Below are 22,516 nucleotides of genomic sequence, written 5' to 3' on the forward strand. Positions count from 1 at the left end.
GAGACCTGGAAACCTGGCTTCTAATCACTAATTTCCCTCTTTATGACACCTTTGCAATTTTAGGTGATGTAGTTTTTGTCTCCTTGCTTCCCGGTCTCTGCGCCAAAAATTGGGTGATGAGAAAACCGCTTAAATTGAGCTTAAACACTTTACGAAAGCTAGCTGCTCCATGCAGATGTCAGGGGCTGATCCACAGGACAAGTCTCATCCCTGCAGAGGCTGTCTTTGCCTTCACATTAAAAATAGCTCATGGCCTTCCTGTCTCTGGTGGCGCTGGTACTTGGATGATCCATGAATGTTTCTTGGCAGTCCCCGCACCCTTGACCCCTGTGTTGTTGTCTTTCACCGGCCTTAGAACCTGCTGGATTCCAAGTCACTGAAGCTGATCGTCAGTATGACCCTGCACGACAGGACCACGAAATCCCTTCTGCACCTGAACAAAAAGAAGAAGCCTCCCAGCATCAGTGCCCAGTTTCAGGTAAGACTAGGGCACCTGCTGCTCGTTGCTTGGTGAGTACGCGCTGTCCAGTAGTCCGAGCAGCTGGGACCTGCCTGAGGGCTCTGCGCTGTGCTGAGTCCTCTTAGGACCTCCTCACATGACCCGACATCTGGTTAGATGGCCTGAGGTGAATAAGTTATCTGGAGCTATAGATGGAGTCAGGGGAAGCTTCAGAAGCATCTATTGTTTTACTGTCTTTACTGTGCCTGATAGTTCATAAGTAAAAGACCATTCCACTTAGCTGGTGACTTTATAGTGAAATCCCTTGTCAACATTGCATAAATAACATAGGCTCACAAACACAGCGCACTTTTTCTCATTCAAGAAAAAATGTATTACCATACCACTTGGCTGAACATACCAATATCTCAGATGTCAAAACCATCAGTTGGACTAACTGGAAGTAATATGCCAAGGGGTTGCGGGTCATCTTTTGCAGATCTCATTCCACTCATCCCTCCCCCGTAGAAATACAAGTGGAATAAAAAAAACTTTTCATAAGGTGGGGCAGAGATATTAATGTTCATTACAGTGTTTGATTTAACCTTGGGTATGAGACATTGTTAATAATGAACCATACAAATGTGCTCATCTCAATAAAGTATTCTGAGCCAGTGTCAAAAACAGTCACCTGAACATGTGTGATAGTTTCTGTAATTGGCCATTGTCACGTGTCCTTTGTTTCAGACGTCGCTCAATAAACTGCTCGAGACGTTGGGCAAGGCCGAGCCGTTCTTCATCCGGTGCATTCGCTCCAATGCAGAGAAGGTATGTAAAGGCACCGCTCGCCCGACGCGTTAGTCCTGGTCCCTTCCCGAGCTGGTTCTAGTTAGCCGCCTAGGGTGCTGTTATCAGTGAGCTATACGGGCCTCCAGTGAGGCGCTGCATGAAGAGCAGATGTTGCGCTGGCTTCTCAAAGCTGGTGATGCCGTAAGGTCTGCACGCCTTCGTAGCCTGAAGGGGGCGCTTCGGTCCTTAAGGCAACCTCTCTTCCCCTGAGTCTGCATCTAACAGCGGTGCTTTCCCTCTGCCCTGTAGCTGGAGCTGTACTTCGACGAGGCTCTGGTTCTGCAGCAGTTGAGGTACACGGGGATGCTGGAGACCGTGAGGATACGAAGATCAGGATACAGTGCCAAGTACGCGTTCCAGGTAGGGCCACCAGTTCCTGCTCCTCGCAGCAGCGCGTTGGGAAGAGCAGCCATTGGCAGCAGGCATTCTGGGTACCACCATCCTGGTTGTTTGCTGGTGGCAGTGTGTATGTCATGTTGACAGGCATTTGTTTAGTGCTGCTCTGCCCTTTGCATGCAGTGCTGTCGCGCTCGAGCATCTTCATGCTGTAGTTTTGGGACTGGAGTTTGTATTCTGTTTACTCTTTGAAGAGACTCTGGGAGAAAGAAGTTGATCCGTCATGTATGTCTTTGGTTGTAATGTTGTGTGTGTAGCAAGAGATCTTTACAAGTTTGAGGACCATTGGTATGTGCACTGCCAGTCCAGAGGTACTTGGGTGAAGTAACTTAGTCTGTGGTGTCTTGTTTGAGTGCACAACATTGCACTAAAGTAGTCATGTTGCGGCTTGTTGGGGTTGTGTTGTCTTGGAGAGCAGTAACGTTTGGCGGGGAGTGGGGTTGCTGATGTGAAATCTATGAGTCCAACTGTGTGGTGCCTCTGAGCTGTGGTGGGTGTCCTGGCTAATGTGTTCTGTTGGACTTTGTGATTATTTATGATTATTACTAGTTTCACTGTTCTGAGCTTGACTGTAATCAATTGTATGTGATATGCAAGCCTTGTGTGTGCAGGTTCTCTCTGTTCTGTTGGGTGCTGTCTGTTCTCCAATGGAGCACACTGCTGTGAGCACGGTGACTCCCAAGTATCAGTTGCAGAGAACGACAAGTCCGAAGCGCACCAAACATTAGGATCATAGGGTTCAAGATCAACGCATCTGAGGAGACACGGGAAGTTCAGAGCAAAGAAAAGCTCACTCCGGGACTGCGGAAGACGGGCCAGGTTTACTAAGTTGAAGAGGCAGTTTAAAGAAGGGAAGATGCTGACTTGGGTACACACCCTGCCTCTGGTTCTGATTTTGCAAATCATTTTTAATGTACATATGATGCAAAGCTGGAAATTGGGCCATGTTGAAGAAAGAGATTTTATAACATTTCTGTATTTTCCAGGTAAGAGGATTAATAATGGGGGGCTTCCAGGACCAAACCTATAATGGGACAATAACGCTACAGTCCCTTTCTTGCATGGGCCCCAAAATACAATTGCTTTCGGCTGAAGCTAGAAGACTTTCTGGAAGCCACTCGTAGCGTGCAGGTCGTACACGGAGTTAATGAAAGGCTGTGTTGATCACAAAATGAATTCTTTGAGATGCGAGAACCCATCGCAAAGCCTGCACACCAGGATAGCTGTGATCTCTCCTCTAATCACCACTCACAGACCAGGCCATCATGTTTCACAAAAGGTGGGAGGTGGTGCAGAGAGATGAAAACAAGGCTCGAAAAGGCCACTGATCGTATCTGGAGGAGATATCTGGATCAGTGTTTCACAAAAGGTGGGAGGTGGTGCAGAGAGATGGAAACAAGGCTCGAAAAGGCCACTGATCGTATCTGGAGGAGATATCAGGATCAGTGTCAGAGGAGGAAGTGATGAGTGCTTTTCGGGGTTTGATGGTTCAAGAAGTTAGACAGTGGAAACTCTCCTGTCTGAGTGTTCTAATCCTACATTTTATTTTACGCCTGAACCGCATTCTGGAACATGCCAGTGGGAGACCCCCCGAGACTGATGAGGACAGTGAGTACCACGATCTTTTACCCACATTGCATTTTAGCTCAAGTCCACAACTACTGTGGCTGCAGCTTTTTGCAAAAAAGGGACAGTGGATCCCACAGCACCATGCAATCCAAGGACGACTTGATTCACTTTTCAAAGCAAGACCTTTAGCAAACATTGTGATGAACCATGGGATATCAGTTGTGTCCTTCGCAGATAATACACAATTGGTAGTATCAGTTCCAAAAGGGAAGGAACTGAAGAACCCACAGCTTTCTGTGTGCCTGGAAGATGTATCCAAGTGGTTGGCAAACTGCTGCCTTAAACCCACATGCAAATATGGATTTAGGATGGCCAGGTTGCCTGGGTAGTCACCCCACCCCTAAATTGCTCGTAAAATATGTGGGTATGTGGCTGGATAGTGCCCTTACAATGGATGCCCAGGAAACAAAATTGGCCAGCAGTTGCTTCGGGGCACTGAGGACTACTCAAAAAATCATCAAGTTACTCCCAGAAAACTTAAGAAAAACTGTGATACAGGCTGTGATAGCCTCGTGCCTGAATCACGGTAACTCTCTCTACCTGGGCTCGCTGAAATGTGTTATAAAAAAGCTGCAGGTAGTACAAAATGCAGCCGCTAGAACGCTATTGAAAATCCCCAAGACACAAGCAACAAGGAAGGCATTGCTGATTCTACATTGGTTACCAATTGAAGCAAGAGTCAAGTTTAAAGCACTAAGTCTAGCTCATAAAGTGATGCATAATAAAGGCCCGCAGAAACTAAGAGGCTTGCTGACACAGTACCACCCCTAAAGACCTCTCAGATCAGTGCAGGGACATCTGAAGGTCCCAAGAAAGGACAGCCAAATGGGGCTGCAGATCTTATGCCTATCTGGTTCCACAACTCTGGAATGCTCTGCCCATACAGATCAGATCAATAACGGAGGGACCTAGATTTAGGACGTGTATAAAAACATGGCTCTTTCCACAACTCACTAATTTAGCTATATTCAATATATAGGCAAACTGGAGTGCATTGCAGTTGGTTTTATCCCTCATCTAGTGCTGGGAGGCCTTAGAGCCACGCGCTTTACATTTATCAAAGCGAAAAGGCTGAAGGCAAGAAGACCATGAACTGTATTTTAAGAAGCCATGGCAAATGAGCAGTCCCGGCTCATGTTGTTAAATGGAAAAAGATGAATATAACACCATTGGACTTTCACATTACATCGGTGCTCCACAGTCCCTTTGGCTTAGTGGTTACATTCCCTTCTCCTCCCACCCATCACCGCAGGGTCCCATGGACTCTCTTCTCCAAGTCCTTCACTTTTTCTTGCCTTCTTCTGCCTCATTGTCCTCTCAGTGACGAGGATTACTGTCACTCAAGTGAGGTTGTGCTGGGACATCGACCAACCTTTTCAGCGTAGGACCCCGAAGTATCTAAGAAAGGACTGTTTCACCCAGTTTTACATGAACGTTTCAACAAGAATTGTTGCTTTGCTGTCTTGCCTCATTACCCTTAAAAAGAAAGAGGAGGTAAAACTCCAAGGCGGACTAGGACTGGCTTTTGAAGCCGCTGCTCGTAGCGGGGAAGCTGTTGTTTTTTATGGTGTGGTCTTTCTTCAGTCTTGACTTGCTGGCAGCGTACTTTTGCATTTTCCTCCTCGTAGTCGTCCTGTACTGTGTTTTGTGTTCTTCCTGTGCAGTGTATTTTCTGTTTCTATACTCTTTTTTTTTTTTTTTTTTAATGCTATGAACTTTGTATTCATTGAGTGATGTGCACTGCGGCCATTCCACTTTAGTGCCCTTATGCACTGCTTTCCTTGCATTCTCCGGCCTATCTCTTTTGTGTTTTCTGATCCCTCTTCTCTGTTCCTGTTGTCCATTGAGATGCACCAGGGAAGACCTCCTGGGCTGACTCAGAATCCTTATCCAGTGCCTCATTAGCTCCTGGGGAAGCGTCTGAGCAGAGCAGCGCTCCAGGCAAGCTTTTCAGAGGCGAGTGATCTAATTGCACCCTTGTGTCTTGTCTTCTGCAGGATTTCATGGACCAGTTCAAAGTGCTGTTGCCAAAAAATGCCAAACCTGGAAAGGATGCAATATCAGCGTTGCTGTTTAAAATGGGGATGGACCGATATAACCACCAAATAGGGAAGAGCAAGGTTGGTTTTGCAAAGACATATCCAGTGTTAACTTAGTGCACAGAATAGCTAAAACAATAATGCTTTCCATGCTGCATGTCAAAGCAAGTCTGCTTGACTTGAATTTTCATTAGTGAACCACATGTACAGGATGAGTGGAGGATGAAGGAGTCATTCGTCACTGAGCTTTTTGTGGTAGGAATTATGGGCCCATGAACACAGTACTTCCAGAACCCTTCACTTTCCAGAAAATATGGAGCTATGAAAACTCTGATTTTCATTTCATTGGATGAATTGCATAATAGACTCGATTTTTATATTATTAATAAAATATGCTGACATTTTATCAAATAAACAAATGCATTTAGCATCAGCAGATCGTCTGGAAATCAGTTTTCTGAAACAATTAAAACAACTTTTGCGCCAGGCTATACAAACTACATAACATGCATAGGTTTCTTCCATTGTCTTCTGAACTATGCCACAGAGTAATTTCACGCATGCAGGCTTTCATGTATGTTACAGCACCGGCTCTTCACTTTGGGCAAGGGCAGGGGTCTGACGTTGATCCAGTAAGGCTGAATCCAAGCCCGATTTTTTAAATATTAACCACAGGCTACGTAATTGAGTTTACTAAAATTTGGATTATGTAAATTTTCTTTGGTGGACATTTTGAAAACCTGCCGTGAAGTCCGATATCCTGGGCCTAGTTTTTATCGTCCTTTTAACTATATTCCTTTATCTTCTATTCAGTTTTGCTTTAGTCTCCAGAGTGGCCGCATCCGGCCCGGGTGAACTATTACGCCTGCATGTTGGCCTCGATACAGACCAGGTTAGAGCAGTTGGATTTCGTGGTTGAAAATTGAGAATTTTCTATTGGATTCCTCTTCTAGAGAAAGACACTTATTTATTTGTCGAATCCGATACAGTGGTCAGGTGTAGTAGCCCATTAATCTATTCACCCTTATTTGGGATTATTCATCACCAGTGAAACTAATGAAGACAAAGCAATATTGTTTTTGGACTGGCAGAGTGAGGTTCTCACTGCCAGTGCCACCGGGAATGTGGCAAAGTAGGCATAGTGGTAGTAGTCTTGTTTGATGCGGGCTTGGACTAGTGTTGGTGCAGGCTAGTGGTGGGTGCAGACCTGTTGGCTTTGCCAGTGTTTATTCCCTCAAAGGACCATTGCCCATGTTTGAATGTTTTTATAGCAACTGAAAAAGCATTGCAGGATGGCCTCTGCACATGCATGGGCAGCCATCCTGGCATGTTTCGATCTACTCAATAATGGTCGCCCCCCAAGTCGGGTAAGTAGGTGCTGGGGTGTAATATTTAAATGAACTGAGTTGAGGCAGGAAAGGAAGGGGGGAAGGTAAAGAGTTAGAAAAAATAATCCTTAATTCACCGCAGTGCAATGTCCTGATGGCAGCGGCGGAAGCATACATCTTACTCAATCAAAACACTGTCAGAGTGAAAGGCTCCTTGGGCATTTAAATGCAAGAACAGGGAGCAAAGCCATTGACTCTGGAGCTGGGATCTAAGGTAGAAAAGAAGGCAGCTGAATCGTGAGCAAGGGGCGAGCTCAAAGCCCATTCTAAGTCTATACTGGATACCACAGGAGTGTTGTCAGTAGGCAAAAGCTAATAACATAATTTGTTTTTTGTGTTGTGCATTATGCTACAATTTTTTGCAGTTTCCAAAATAAGTGCTTTAAATGACAAGTGTTGTCATTACCCAATTTATCAAACTTCGAACGAAGAATGACCAGGTTTTCTCTACCTGAACTCCTAACCTGTATGTCGCGCCGGGTGTCCATGGCAAGTACTCAGCCCTCCGAGTCACCTGGCTAGCTTTGTACCTCATTGTCACTGGCCCAGCTCCAGACAGCTCCTGTGGAAGAGACTGCACTGGCCGTCACAGAGAGGTTCAAAATGGCATGTAGACTCTTTGGCCTCTGCAATGTGGACCTTATATTGTAAGGGCCACCGTGTACTCCACCAATATTTAGTGTCACATTTTCAAGTTTTAGCTACATCAAAGTTTTTAGGTTAAAACATGGAAAATTACATAATTTAATAACATGGCATAACCATAATGGGAACATCCTTGCTTCAGTAATTGTTAATGGTTTTCGGTGGTTTATCCTTCTGTAGGTATTCATGAAGGAGCCAGAACGTCAGAAACTGCAAGACACACTACACAAGGAAGTGATCCGGAAAATAATCCTCCTGCAGAGCTGGTTCCGGATGGTCGTGGAGAGAAGACATTATCTGAGGATGAGGCAAGCTGCCATCACTATTCAAGTAAGGGCCTTCCTACACCCCCCATCCCTACATACCTGTTGAATACAAGTTTATTCTGTCAGGATATTGACACTGACTGTTTATTTACTGCTGTCGTCAAACCATTTGACTTCTGTAATGTTATTTGTATCTGTGGTTTTGTTCCTGTGTGGCAGAGATTGGAGTGGAATGATGGCTTTGAGCAGTGTAGGAAAGTGCCTCTTTTTGACATGGTTACCCTCCACCTTTTGCCTGGTATCTGATCTGATTTGGACTGAAAGTGCCCTGGGTTCTTGCAAACCAGTTCCCCAGTGCCAAATCTCTTTCCGTAGACTGTACAATTGTTTCTCCAATTGGAAAATTCTTTAGTACTCTCTGTAAGTCTCTAGTAAATGGCAGCCCTGGTACCTGGGGCCTGAGGTGCTAAAGAGGGCCCCTAAGGGCTGCAGTCCGAACTGTGCCACCCTAAGGGACCGCTTACCGAGCACATGAGCGGCTGCTATTGCAGGCTGCGTGTCTTGGTTGAGACAAAAGTGAAAACACTACATGGGGCACAGCCTGTATGCCATGTCCACTAACACTGCATGCAGTATATGAAAGTCAAGTCACCCCTCTAGCAGGCCTTACAGCCCTTAAGCCGGGTGCATTATATCACATGTGAGGCATATCTGCACAAGCTATGCCTTTGTCCATTCTCAGACATAGTAAGTAACTAGAGAAGCCATTTTAAATGCATGTGCTGGACACTGGTCAGTGCAAGCTCCCCAGCTATATGACGGGTTCACTGAAGATAAGTATGTTTGTTATCAAACATCTCGTATTGGTGAACCCACATTTATGCCAGTGTTGTATTTACCAATACATGCACCTAGAGGGCACCTTAGAGGTGAAACCCCATCGGCCTCTAATGTGTTCACTGACTGGTTTCTTCCAGCCTGCCACCTGAGACACAGCTCTGACCCCTAGGTGGGAGCCTTCTGCTTTCAGGAGGCCCAGAACAAAGCCTGTCCGGAAGGAGTGTGTAACACACCCTCCCACAGGATGACCTGCTGATTAGCCTTCCTAAGACAGCAAACCTCAAAGGGCTGTCACTTTTAAAATGTGAATCCGGTTCCCCTCACAGGAGAGGAAGCAAGCCCTCTGTCCCCAGTCCATTGGGCACCTGGACAGGTGGGAAAATTAGTCAGGTAGGTATACCACCTCCAAGCTAATACCACTGCTAAGGTGGGCTACTGCAAGGTGTACATGATTTGTCGGAGGTAGGCATCTTTGAGATAGCAGTCCTAGGAATTTTGGGACAGGGTTATGCCCTCTTCCCACAGGAAGTGGTCATATAGGGCGTTTTGACCACAAGGGTCAGTAGCTCATTTGCTGCTACCCTACACACCCCTTGCACCCTTAAATTAAGAATTTGGGGGAGCCCCTGGCACCAGAGAAACAGATACTGATGCACTAAGAAGATCAAGGGCTCTGAAGAGCTGCAACAGCAGAAGAGGAGAAAAGAAGCAGCTGACCTAGTACCAACCCTGCCAGCCTGTCTTCATTCTTTTTGGAAATCTGGACCAAAGTCGACTCGTCCTGCAGCTGTGACTCTAGAAACCTGGAAGGATTGTCTGCCTTTGAAAAAGAATCAAGACCTCCAGTGAACAGCGGACCTGTTCACTAGCCAGCTCCTAAAGAAGGGACTCTGAAGCCTCCGGAACCACCAAAACCCGACACCTAAAGCCACCACTATACCCGCCCGCCATCTCCTACCTGAGTTGAAGTGGACCACCAGTGCTAACAAAGTTTCCCCGCCCTCCAGAGTCCGAGCCCATTGTGGTTTCACCCCTCACGGACTCCCCGACAACGCCTGCAGCCTCTGCACACCACACCCCTCTACGTGGCTGATCCAGTCAGAAAAAACAGACACCCAAAACCCCGTCTGTGCCCCTCACCCCTGGGCCATGGAAATAAGGACCAAAGGTGCCTATCTGTGCCTGAGCATCGTGAGGCTTGAGCCCTGCTGTTAGTTTAATCCTGCAGCCTCTTTTCGCAGTGACCCATCTCCATAGGAACGCATTGGGCACCCAATGCTGTTTTGCACTCTGCACCTGGCAGCCCCCTTGCTGCTGTGGGTGTACTGTTGGACCTTGCATACTACTCACCTTAACTCCTGGAGATTGGTCTTGTAAGTTGCTGTATTCTACCTTTTTGCAGAAATTGTTTTTCCTCCCATAGAATAACAATGCAGAACTCAGAAATCGCACTGTGTCCATTTTTTAAGGTGTGAAAAGAATTCCTATTTAAAAACTTAATTAACTGAATGATTTTTCTCTGATGTCTAAACATTCATAACCTGCTATTTTTATAAATTGGTCTGGACCTATTGAGTCTCATTTATTGACTATTGTGTGTATCTATAGATGTCTTGCACTCCTCTGCGTTAAGCCTTAGGCTGCTCGAGCACATAGAGCATTTTGGGTTTGCATAGCAAGTCCTTTCTCCTCACTGGGGAAAGCCTAGACCCTCTACACAGTATTCACATACCACATAAAGAGCCAGCTTCTATAAGCAGAAAAAAACAGTAACCTAATTTCCAGTTGTTTTAACCTTGTTGGCTCACAGCACACTTGTAAAAAGTTCATAACTAATTTCTCCCCCTCAAGAATTCTCCCTGGTCATCCTAAAGTTGGTGAAGTCATCCACAGCTGAATGAGCTCTTATGTGGGTAGTAAGCAGAAGTCAAACTGTGTCTCAATCCCCTAGTCCAAGTGTATGAAATGACAGTGGAACACAAAAGCTCTGACTCCAAATCATGGGATCCTTCATAGATTCACATGCTTGAATCATGCCCTGTCATTGGTCTGGGAATTCCTGGTAACTTTAAATGGTAAACAGTTCTAAAATGCCATAAGCCCAATACTGTTGTTCTCTTGGAAGCACGTCCCCCCTCATCTAACACAACTCAAACTTCATCTATAGCCATGGAAGCGCTGAGTTACTCCAGTATTGGAATCTTTCATAGATTCACATGCTTGAATCCTTCCCCGTCGTCGAGATGGGAGCCCCATCTCGACGACGGGGAAGGATTCAAGCATGTGAATCTATGAAAGATTCCAATACTGGAGAACTACAGTTACAGGTAAGTAACTTATTTTCATCTCTACTGTCCATAGAGGCCACAGTAGCTCCGATTTCTATTGCACGTCCTGTACCTAACTTGATTTTGGCTACAGCTTGACCCCTTAACTTTGTCTTCCCTGAACTTCTGCCAGCCCTAAATTCAGATTTGATAAACTGAGTTGTATTTGGAACATTTTGTGGACTTTTCGCCAAATTTCTGGCCTGAGGAATTTTTCCAGTTAGCAAGCACCTCTATGACAGGGACAAAGAAAAGATATCTGTTCTGGTCCTGCTCAAAGTGCAGACATGAGATAATACAGATGACCCACACAATAAATGTATTTATTGTCTTTGTCTATCTCATAAGGAGTCTTTCTGCAGCATCTGAGTCTTTGTCTTCCAACATACCTTAAAAAAGCGAAAAGAGGTTGGCTTCTTAAGAAAAATTATTCGTCCCCTTCCAAAGGGGGTGTCGTCTCCTCTGGGGTTGATTTAGTCAAAAGTGTTTATCCAAGCGCTTACACTGATCCTGTGCTAAAAATGAAGCATGTGGAGCTTCCGCAACTGGTGATTAGCTTAGAAGCACCGGCCTCCACTTTCTCAGAAGACCGGGCCTTCCTCAGAGAAAGATTTAAGAAAAGAAAAGTAACATACGCACAAAATTGTCATGAAACTCTAGCTCCTTATGCGTCTTATCAGATATCCTACCCAAATTGTTGTCAACAAAAATGTTGCTTTTATCAGTGAAGTTTCCTTTGTCGATGACCACCTCATCAGCAAAGTTATCTGGCAGCCTACTGTTGTTGACATTTAAGAAGATCCCATCAGTGGTCAGATGCTTGTCAACCGCTCTCTCAGCTGCTGCCAAGTCATTGATTGTTCCAGTGATACCCTTGTTGAAAACAACTACTGTGTCGATGACCTCCTTGATAACGACCCCGTTGGTGATGGGAATGCCTCTTCCAGCTTTAGCTTTTACACATTTGTCTTTGAAAGTTTCCATGCACCTGCTAGTTACGTATATTTGAGTCTGACCTGGAGACTAACTTCAGGAACATAACTCTGGCACAATGTATAGCCCTGTAAAGCTAGATATTTGCTATGCCCTTGAATACGATGAAGTATGAGGAAGAAGCATACCTACAGGGCTGTGAGACCTATGAATCCCAGACCCTCACCTCTGGAAGTTGCCCAGGGAGCTGTTTTCCACCATAAGACCCAAGACACCAATCAGTGAACATCTGCAATGCAACTTCTGGTTGACTTTGTGTCAGTGCAGGCAGAGACTTTGCAAATGCTGAGCCCTCAGCAATCGCAGCTCTGTCCTTTCTTTAGGCCTCTTCCTGGGCCACCCATGGCACCAACTCCACCACGACTACCATCACTGTCCCGGCCTCTTCCACTGCAGCCATAACTGTAGATGCCTCCACCATTCCTCCAGCACAAGCTCAGTGTCTGTCCCACTGACGCTGGGGACATGGGGACTCAGGATACTTCGGACTTCAGTCAGAATTACAACTTGGTGGAGGAGGAAAGTAAAGTTATGAATGAAGATAGGGAAGAGAATGGTGAACACCACAATGAAGAATGCAAGAGTGCATTGTGCTACAGGAAGGCCACAAGACCCCTCCACAGCCAAGCGTTTTACCGGATGTTATTGCCTGTTTTCGTACCTTATTAGAGTGATTGTCCCAGACGTTTGTCTTTCCAATGTCATTTGTGGAGCAGCATAGCAGGTTTTAGGATTTTAAAGAATAGCCAAGAAGCACAACTAAAAAACTTCTGTTATTGGATGTTGTTTGTAAAGAAGGGTTCAACCTTATGCGTATTCCAGCTACCGTACAAGCAGTAGTGCCGCACCTATGGAAAAAATAGAGATTGCCAGAGTTTGCCTCGGCCAGTCTCTCTGGATATCCCAACCCACATTCCATTATTGTGACAGCAGCTCAGGGACCATCAAAAGCCATTACTTTGCCATCTGCTCCTCCTATCAGAGATGAATGATATGTAGATAATCTTTGCTCAAGAGTCAGTTTGATGTCAGTAACTTCAATCTGAATGACAAGTGCTTTGACTATCCTAGACTGTTGAGACTGTCACGTGGCATAGCGTCTTATGCCGCATCAACCTCATACTCAAGCACAGGAGGGAAGAGGCTAATAGCATAGCATAAAGGAAGGGTCTGTTGCATCAAGTGCCATTGCTGACGCAGCTATGGATCTGTCGAATGCTGGTTTCATTCAGCTTGCAGGCGCTGCAGTGTTGCTGAGGCAAGGTTGTCTTACATCCAGCTTCTGTGAAGCGATACATGCCAAGACCCTGGACATTCCTTTCAACGGCCAGACTTTGTTCGGCAAACATGTTGATGAGGTGTTGCAGAATATAAAAATAGGCACCGTCACTATATGTTCTTTATGAGCCTTACAGTACAGGCGTACACCTTCTGCTTTCTTTGGTGAATGCAGGCAAAGATTTCATTCCATACAGAGGGCAGGGATGACCATCTTGACCATCTTACCCATCTAGACACACCAGATATGATCACTCCTCTAGTAGAGACTAGCACTACAAGTGATCAGGAAAAAGGAAGGTGACTGCTCAGTTACGCTCTGAAGATAACTAAAAATGAGTCTGACTTCTCCAAAATGCCGTCCCATGGATAACCATGGATTGTTGGGTGCTTCAAGTAGTACATTCTAGCCACAGAATTGATACAAAAGCCTTTCAACCAAGGAACAGGTGTGCCTTCCAGCCACCTACTCAGTAAGGAACATCCTCTACATATGTGAGGTGGATTATTTGTCTCCTCCCGAAAAGAGCAATAGAAAAAGTGCTGAAATCCGAAATATGTCAGGGATTTTATTGCAGGTTTGTCTGGTCAAGAAAATAAATAGGTAAGTGGAGACCAGTAGTGAACATTTGAAAGTTAAATAACTTCCTGAAATAAAGTTGTTTTGAATGGTTAACCTACAGGAAGTTTCTGTGATGCTTCAGAAAAGGGAGTACTTAACCTCTCTGGATCTTTAGGGCATGTGCTTCCACGTCCCAGCAAATCTTTCTTTGTCAAATGCCCGTCTGCAGATGAGACCATTGGAAAGGTGGCTAGAAGGCAAGTGGTGCCAGCTCTCAGCCAGTTGAGAGACAGGTTAACTCTCTCTCAAAATGTAGTTGACTACCTCGATTGGTGGTGCAGATCACGCAATGTCCTAAAACGTTTTCCCTTCCAGCTGGAGGCCCTGACTCAGACCATCATGAACTTGCATGGATGACCTCTGGGTCTAAGGAGTCTGGTCGGCGAAAGAGAAAAGTTACCTCATCAACCTTTCAGAGTTCAGGGTGTTTCCTCAAGCTCTCAAACCGTTTTAACTGGGCTTCACAGTGCCTTCCCTGCTTGTTTAAACCAACAGTACAACGACAATGCATTAAAAAGCAGAAAGGCACAATATCTAGAGTAAAAGCCCAAACAAATGGAGATGGCTGATTGGAAGGAATATAAACATGACCACAGTCCACCTACAGGAGTTGGGAATGCATAGGCAGATTCTCTCAGCAGAAACATTTATAAGAGTCACTGATGAGTAGTAAACAATGAAGTTCTGTTAGACATCTTTGCGAATACGGTTTTCCAGATGTTGACTTATTCACAAGTGCAGACAACAGGAAATGCCCAAATTATGCATTCAGGTATTACGAACCAGACACGCTAGGTAAAGCTCTCAGTTGGTCAGACATTTGTCTCTGCATTTCCTTCATTCCTACAGATCCCATTAGGAATCATCAAGGTAGTAGATAACGAGAGAAGAATGATCCTCTTCTCTCTGCAGTGGCCAAGGTGGTGGTACATTGATGTTCTACACCTGTCAACCACATAACAGATTGTCCTGGAGACTGTCTCTTTTATTCAAGTTAAGTGGGCCAGATCGTCACCTCAACTTTCCATTGATGACCTTGACAGTTTGGCTCTTGTAATATGATCATTTAGATCTTCCTGAAAATTCCATTAACGTCTTGAAAGAAGGCATATTTCCTTCCCCTTGAACATTCTATTGCTTTAAATGGAATAAGTTTTGCATCTGCTGTCGACAGAATAAAATCAGTCTAATTAGATGTTGGTTCTTCCATTCCTTTCTAAATTAACAAACATCTGGGCTTCACTTTTCTTCTATAAATGTACACCTTGCAGCGATTACTGCATGTAAAACAAAAAACCTGTTGCTTAAAATGTTCTATACAGTCTTAAGAAAGTTTACTGTCCCCTAGTAAGAACTTCCTCTCCTTGGGAACCGAATGTGGTTTTGTCCAAATGAAAGTGCCCCTATTTGAGCACATTCTTAATGCTACTCTTCAACATCTTTTCTGGAAGACAGCTTTTCTAGTGGCCAAAATGTCCACCTGGAGTGTCAATGACAAGCAGGCGGTCTGTTGTAAGTAACCATATATAGTTTCTATAAATAAATATAGCTCTGATGAGGACTCATCCATGTTTCCTACCTTAGATCATATCTGATTTCAATATTAATCAGACATTTGTTCATCCAACTTTATCTCAGAATTCGCATCCTTCTCCATCTGTAAGAGCTTTACATTTACTGAATGTTAAAAGGGTTTGAAATTATTTTCAGATAAGACCAAGGTGTTACTTAAACTGACCATCTGTTTGCCAACTGTGGCCCAATAAGAATAGGGTTAGGCACTTCTAAAGCTTTCTTCCTGTATTCTTATTTGCTACAGTAACACAAACAAATCTCCGAATAGCAGATCCAAAACACCTCAATGAGATGGCAAGTTGCCACAGTCGCTATGTTGAGAAACCCCACCATCGCGGACATCTGCAAGACAGCCACCTGGAAGACCATACACAATTTCACAAGACATTGCTTTGTCACAGATTGCAGATATTATGCCCATGTGGGCTAAACTTTTCTGCTGAACCCTTTCGGTCAAGTTTGGCATAGGGTTTATTTCTTTTTGCTTGCTTTTTCTCTGCTTTTGTAAGTGACAGGCTGTTGAGTGCTTATAACTATTAATGAGGATTACCTTCAGGAGAATGAATAATAAATGCCTGTCATCAAGGTTCTCCTCCAGGGGAGTAATCTTTGTAGCTCTAAACAACCCTTCATCCTTCCTGTAGAATGTGCAAAATGTGTTATCCTCAGTTCTACAACAATCCTTATTCTCTGTAAAGAAGAAAACTGGCTCAAATCTGACTTACAGGCAGTTATGTTACACTGGTGGTGTGTTATTCCTAAAAGGAGCAGTGCAGTTTTCCCATCCTTTCAGGCTGTAGTCTATTAGGCTACATTGTCCATATTTTCTTGCATCCTTCTTTTAATTTTTTTTATCAAAGAGTGTTACTAGTCACTAGGTTATTTGAAGTGACTGTGTTTCTATTTAATTTTTTTTTATCGTAAGAAGCTGAAAACTAGCTTTTGGCATGCATTCAGCCCTTATATATATGTACTTTATAAAATGTGCTCTGGGATCCTTCACGTTTGTGGCGCGATTCATGCTCCTGATTGGAATGAATATTCACCAGGATAGAACTAGAAGTGCATGTAAGTAACAAGTACTTCCTCTTCTTGTTCCCATACTTTTTAGGTGGATTTCTATTACATGAAATAATGTTATTTCAGTGAAATATTTTCCTCTGAGTTATTTGTGTGGTCTCATTAGTATAAGGCATTCAATGTGCCAGTAAAATCTGGATACATTTGTGTAGACTGTGTTTGGGTGAGTTTGCATAAGAGTCATTTAAAAAGCTTCAAACAAAATTATTTGTCATAGTTAGTCGTGGGGACATGGCTTTTTGAGTTAATGCAAAAATAATGATGTGGTATGCCTCAACCATGGCACTCCCGTCCTCCCACAATAACCATGTGCTACCCTGTCCAAATAGTCCCCTGTACCTTTGCGAGTGGCCTGGACACCCATTGATTCTATTTCGATATTAGTTGATGGATTACTGTATTCTGTAAATAACTTCTTCACTCAAAGAAGGCAGAGTGATACATACCAATGTGAAAGTCAGTGTGTAAGGTCAAAATTAAAAAATAGTATTTAATGATTTATGGTCTTTTGAATATTTGTATGTGATTCAGCAGATTTTTGAAGTGTTTTTTGATCATTCATCTTGGAGTCATTCATGACTTGAAAATAAGTTTTAGACACGATCATCTTTTAATTGTAAAATTACATATATGTTTTATTGCGCTAAGTTTACATTGAACGTTACTTAAAAATAATGCATCGTAAGCCCAAAACTTCATAATCACAAACTAACGGGAGGAAAGGTGGAGCTATCCCCTACCAAGCCAAGTGGGAGAAAGAGGGCAGGTGATAAGGTGAATGTGGCAAGTACGCTAACTTCAGTGGAAAACACACCTGTTTAGCTGCAACAAACAGCTGTCAGAGCACTCACAAAAGTAAAATATAAGAGTATGGTGATGTAATAAATCCTCTGTGTGGAAGGCAATCACGCCAGGCTCTGGTTCAGGATAAATTTATTTCTTGAAGTAGTTCAATCATGATAGGAAAATGTCCTTGAAATCATATACAATTAGCCTCCACAGCCAACACGTGTTTCGTCCAATGAGAGATCCCTCTCACGGACTTCATCAGGGCTGTAAAATTGAGAACACATTTGTATCTAAGTACATGTCATCTCAGACAGACAAGTTAAGAGCAGAAATTATAATGAATTTTGTGCAAATCAAAACATGCTATCTGTGAATTAATCTCCCAAAATTAGACAATAGAAAATATGCTGCAATCCATTTGTAAAGGGTCAAACATTTTGAGTCAAGTTCTCAAAAGTAGTCAATATTCAACCATATAGGAATTATATCACCAAGTGATGATGTGTTAGAAGAGTTATAAATAAGTATAAACGTCACCAGAATAAGGGATGTGAGGAATATAGAACAAAGAATATGTATATATAGAGTGAGAGAAAAAAGAAAAGAAAGAGAAAGACCTATTATCCCACAGATATATATTATCAAAGTATCAGGAAGATCAACAAATAAACATAAGTAGATAGAGATATAAAGTTATAAAGTACCAGTCCTATAATAATAGATAACCCGATCTGACATTGCGCGAAAATGTGTCTAAACCTATGATAGTATCGGAACTGTGAACCCCATCAGAGTTGAGACATACCTTAAAATCAGGTACTGCCTGTGTTCAACGGTACTCTTATCGTGGTCTAAGAAATCTATAAAGGCAAGAAGTGCGAGTGACAATTGGGATGACTATTAATAATATGATGTCTAGTAGAAATGTTTGTGCCACCACATCTAATAATAACCAATACGGTCTATCACTGACCTCGCACTTCTTGCCTTTATAGATTTCTTAGACCACGATAAGAGTCAGATCGGGTTATCTATTATTATAGGACTGGTACTTTATAACTTTATATCTCTATCTACTTATGTTTATTTGTTGATCTTCCTGATACTTTGATAATATATATCTGTGGGATAATAGGTCTTTCTCTTTCTTTTCTTTTTTCTCTCACTCTATATATACATATTCTTTGTTCTATATTCCTCACATCCCTTATTCTGGTGACGTTTATACTTATTTATAACTCTTCTAACACATCATCACTTGGTGATATAATTCCTATATGGTTGAATATTGACTACTTTTGAGAACTTGACTCAAAATGTTTGACCCTTTACAAATGGATTGCAGCATATTTTCTATTGTCTAATTTTGGGAGATTAATTCACAGATAGCATGTTTTGATTTGCACAAAATTCATTATAATTTCTGCTCTTAACTTGTCTGTCTGAGATGACATGTACTTAGATACAAATGTGTTCTCAATTTTACAGCCCTGATGAAGTCCGTGAGAGGGATCTCTCATTGGACGAAACACGTGTTGGCTGTGGAGGCTAATTGTATATGATTTCAAGGACATTTTCCTATCATGATTGAACTACTTCAAGAAATAAATTTATCCTGAACCAGAGCCTGGCGTGATTGCCTTCCACACAGAGGATTTATTACATCACCATACTCTTATATTTTACTTTTGTGAGTGCTCTGACAGCTGTTTGTTGTTACTGTCAGTTTCCTTTGAAACATTGGAGGAGTCAGGAAGATCCTCCTGTCATGAGCACCATGACAAATAATATTCTGTGAACTCGACTGTATGGACTTACTGTGAGCGCCCGTTACCTATGTCCTTCTTCCTAGCGGCTTTCTTCTACACCTGTTTAGCTGTGCTGGCTTAGTTGATTAACAGTTTCATTATGGACAGCAACATTTTATACCTGTTCATTTACAGAGTACGTAATTTGTTTAGTAGGAAGCTTTCCTTACCCGTAATATATTTGCTTGATGACTCTTCGTAGTAAAGAGTATGGAGCCAGATGTCCTAATAGGTCTGTTTAAAAAAAAAGCAACAAAAAAAAACACCTGATTCGTAGTGGGTCACTATTCAAGCTATGAATATTAATGAGGCAAGTTGCAAATTGAGACTGTAGGAAGCTGGTTCTTTTTATGATATATCAAAATGAGATATATCATGCAGAGAGTCCAGGGGTTCCCTTACCAGTGGAGAGGGGCTTGCTCTGGCAATCCCAAGGTGCTCTTTTAGGGGGTAGTGTGGTCGGGGAGCCTTAGGCTTATCAGAGAGAAGCGTTAGACATCTGCAAATACACACAGAGTCAGTAAACGAGACACACCACTCTAGGAGATCCACACCAATTTACAAAAATAACAAATATCTTTATGTATGTGTAGGCACCAGAATCCATACAATCAGGTAAGTATATTTTGCAAGAAAAACATTTGTAGATTTCAAAAGTCAACACTTTTTCAGCAGCTGCTATGTTATTGTATGGGGAGAAAAATAAGTACTGCATTCAAGTATAGTACAGTGATGTACGGGACCAATCTCCTGGACTTAAGGTAAGTACTGGGCAAGGATCAGGACCACACCAACAGGTCACACCGGACGGCACTGGGGTGGCCGGGTACAGAGGTGTAGTACAGTGTAGGGTGCCCAGTGTTAGTCAACAGGGATTGGTCCAGTTGGAAAGAGGCTGTAGGTTGGACAGGGAGTCCAGTTGAGGAAAACCAACAGGCGGTTTCAAGTCTTGAGATGCTCGGGATGGAGGGACACCTTCAGTCCTCTTCTCCACGGGCCAGGGCCGACGGGTGCAGAGGTATCATGAGGTATCAGGTTTTCTCCACTGGGAGCACTCACGGTTGAGAGGGCCTGCAGGCAGAGGCTGCAGGCAGCGGCGGTGAGTCCACAGCGGGCAAGTGCAAGGTGGTCTTTCTCTCTGAAGGGCTGGGGGACCATGTTGGCACTGTTGGCCCACTTCAGTTCAGACTAGGTGGCACAGGTGTAGTGGTGCATTCAGGTGTTGGGTTTTCTGTGGCCTGCAGTCCTCACATTTCTCTTGGGGTGCCTGGAAGATGCAAGGAAGCAGCTGCGATGCTCCACTGGAGTTTCTGGGTTTTTGTTCAAGGCAGGCAGGCCTCCCAAGCTTTTGGAGGCACAGCAGCTTACAGGACGAGTCAACTTTGGCGCAAATCGTCAGGAACAGCAGGCAGGCCGGCAGGGCTGGGGCCAAGTCAGGTGCTTCTTCCTCGAGCTTTGCTTTTGCGACTCTTGAGTGTTCTTCGTAGGTTAGCCGTAATCGGATTCCCTGGTGCCAGAGCTCACCTACATACTGCATTTGGAGCTTACCCTTGGGGTCACTACACCCCCTATATGACCACTTCCTATGGGAAGTGGGCATAACCCTGTCCTATAGTTCCTAAATCTGCCAACACCAAGATGGCAGATTTATAAATGTGTCCACATCAGGTAGCTCACCTTATGAGTGGGACTGACCTGAGGGGTGGACACACCTCTCAGAATACTATATTTCCCACCTGTCCAGGTGCCAAATGGGCCCTGGGGCGAGGGGCGATAGCATCTCTCCATTTAATGAAGCCAGATCTGCATACCAAGGGCAGTGGGCTTCCTGTTGGGTGGGGGTGTGTAACACCTCTCCCAGAGCAGGCTTTGTCTCTAACCGCTCAAGAGCAAGGGCTCTCACATTAGGGGGTGCAGCCTTTTGTCTGGTTGTGGCAGGCTGGCTAAAACTATTCCTCATGTGGGTAGTTGGTAGGTTTCCAGGGGTCACCTCTAAGGTACCCTCTGGGTGCATGTATTAATAAATCCATCACTGGCCTCAGCAAGGGTTTATTAATACGAGATGTTTGATACCAAATATCCCTAGTTCAGTGAAGCCATCATGTAACCAAGGAACTCGTAATGACAAGTGTCCAGCACATATCCTTAAATAGCCTTCCTGTTTACTCACCATGTCTAAGACTGGACAAAGACTTAGCAGGTGCATATCTGCTCGTGCAGATATGTCCTCACATGCAATAATATGCAACCTGCCTTAGAGCTGTAAGGCCTGCTGTAGGGGTGACTTACATAAATTGCACGCAGTATTAGGGGACAGGGCACACAGGCTGTGTGCTATGTCGGGTTTTCACTTTTAGGTGCACCAAGACATGCATCCTGCAAAGGCAGTCTGCATGTGCTAGGTGAGTGGTTCCTGAACGTGGCACAATACATGCTGCAGCTCTTGGGGACCCTCTTTGGTATCTAGGCCTTAGTTACTAAGAGTAATATTTACTAGAGACTTACAGGGGGACTCAGGGTACTTCCAATTGGGGGGAATAATTGCAAAGTTTTAGGGAAAGAGATCTGGCACTGGGGACCTGGTTAGCAGGAACCCAGTGTTCTTTCGGGTAAAATTGCATCGAGTACCAGGCACAACGTGGGGGTGACCATGTCAAAAAGAGGAACTTTTCTACAGAGACCCGCTATAAATCTCAGTCATCACAGTGATCATGGTCTGCTGAGGTCCACCTTTTTTGTGATCACTTTTAAATAAAGCGCTTTTTTAAAAATGATTAAAAGGAAAACAGTATGCATTTACAAAATAAAAAAAATTGTAAAGCTTTTTTTTTTTTAAGAGTAGGAAGATGTGCCTTGGACCTCTGCTTTCGCCTAAAAAATGTTTCTTGGACCATTCACGAAGTAGGAGGGGTCTCTGGGGGTATGGGGGCATATTGGGGGGCTCTTCCTGTTTGCTAACTGATTACCACTTCCTTTGAGGTGTCAATAAAATATTAATGTTTACAATTACATTTCATACAGTAAGGAGTCCCAAGTTGGAAGGCACATCTTAAAAACCCCCTTCCAAATAGTGATTCCTTATGATTTTCTAAACCCATTTAACAATTCAGTAGCATACTATTGAATCATTAAATGAGCGCAGTATATTTAAAAACCACCTTTTCTTGTCACAAACCCGGCGATTTACATCTGGCCCTGGTAAAGTTCTGTTGAAGTATGCCTGGGGTTCACTGTCCATGTAGGTACTTGGTTCTAGCTGATTTAATCTTGCACGATCAGACTTTTCTCTGTGATAAGGGCTCCACTTGTGGTGGTTTGATCATGTTGTTCACTGTTGCAGCGGTGTTGGAGGTCGTACGCTGTCCGGAGGTTGAAGAACAATGCCGCCGCTTACATTCAAGCAGTGTGGCGTGGACATGTGCAGCGAAAACTGTACCAGCAGCAACTGAGGAGGATTTGTCTCCTGCAGGCCCGGAGCAGAGGTTACCTGCTGCGTACAAGGTAAAGCACAGGGATGGAAACATATGAGTTGCCTGGGGTGAGTTAACAGGTG

The 22,516-nt window shown here is 43.9% G+C and overlaps 1 protein-coding gene across 8 annotated transcripts in view; it reads left to right on the plus strand.

The window, feature by feature from the left end:
* Positions 1-22,516, plus strand: part of MYO9B (myosin IXB) — a 337,738-nt gene that overhangs the window by 184,097 nt on the left and 131,125 nt on the right. For all 8 annotated transcript variants that reach the window (XM_069215688.1, XM_069215684.1, XM_069215681.1 and 5 more), the window contains 6 exons: positions 356-478; positions 1,187-1,267; positions 1,538-1,648; positions 5,311-5,433; positions 7,566-7,715; positions 22,304-22,464. In XM_069215688.1, the coding sequence (XP_069071789.1) occupies positions 356-478; positions 1,187-1,267; positions 1,538-1,648; positions 5,311-5,433; positions 7,566-7,715; positions 22,304-22,464 (749 nt within the window). The remainder of the gene's footprint in view (positions 1-355; positions 479-1,186; positions 1,268-1,537; positions 1,649-5,310; positions 5,434-7,565; positions 7,716-22,303; positions 22,465-22,516) is intronic.

Source organism: Pleurodeles waltl, chromosome 12 (assembly GCF_031143425.1).
Source record: "Pleurodeles waltl isolate 20211129_DDA chromosome 12, aPleWal1.hap1.20221129, whole genome shotgun sequence".
NCBI lineage: Eukaryota > Metazoa > Chordata > Amphibia > Caudata > Salamandridae > Pleurodeles > Pleurodeles waltl.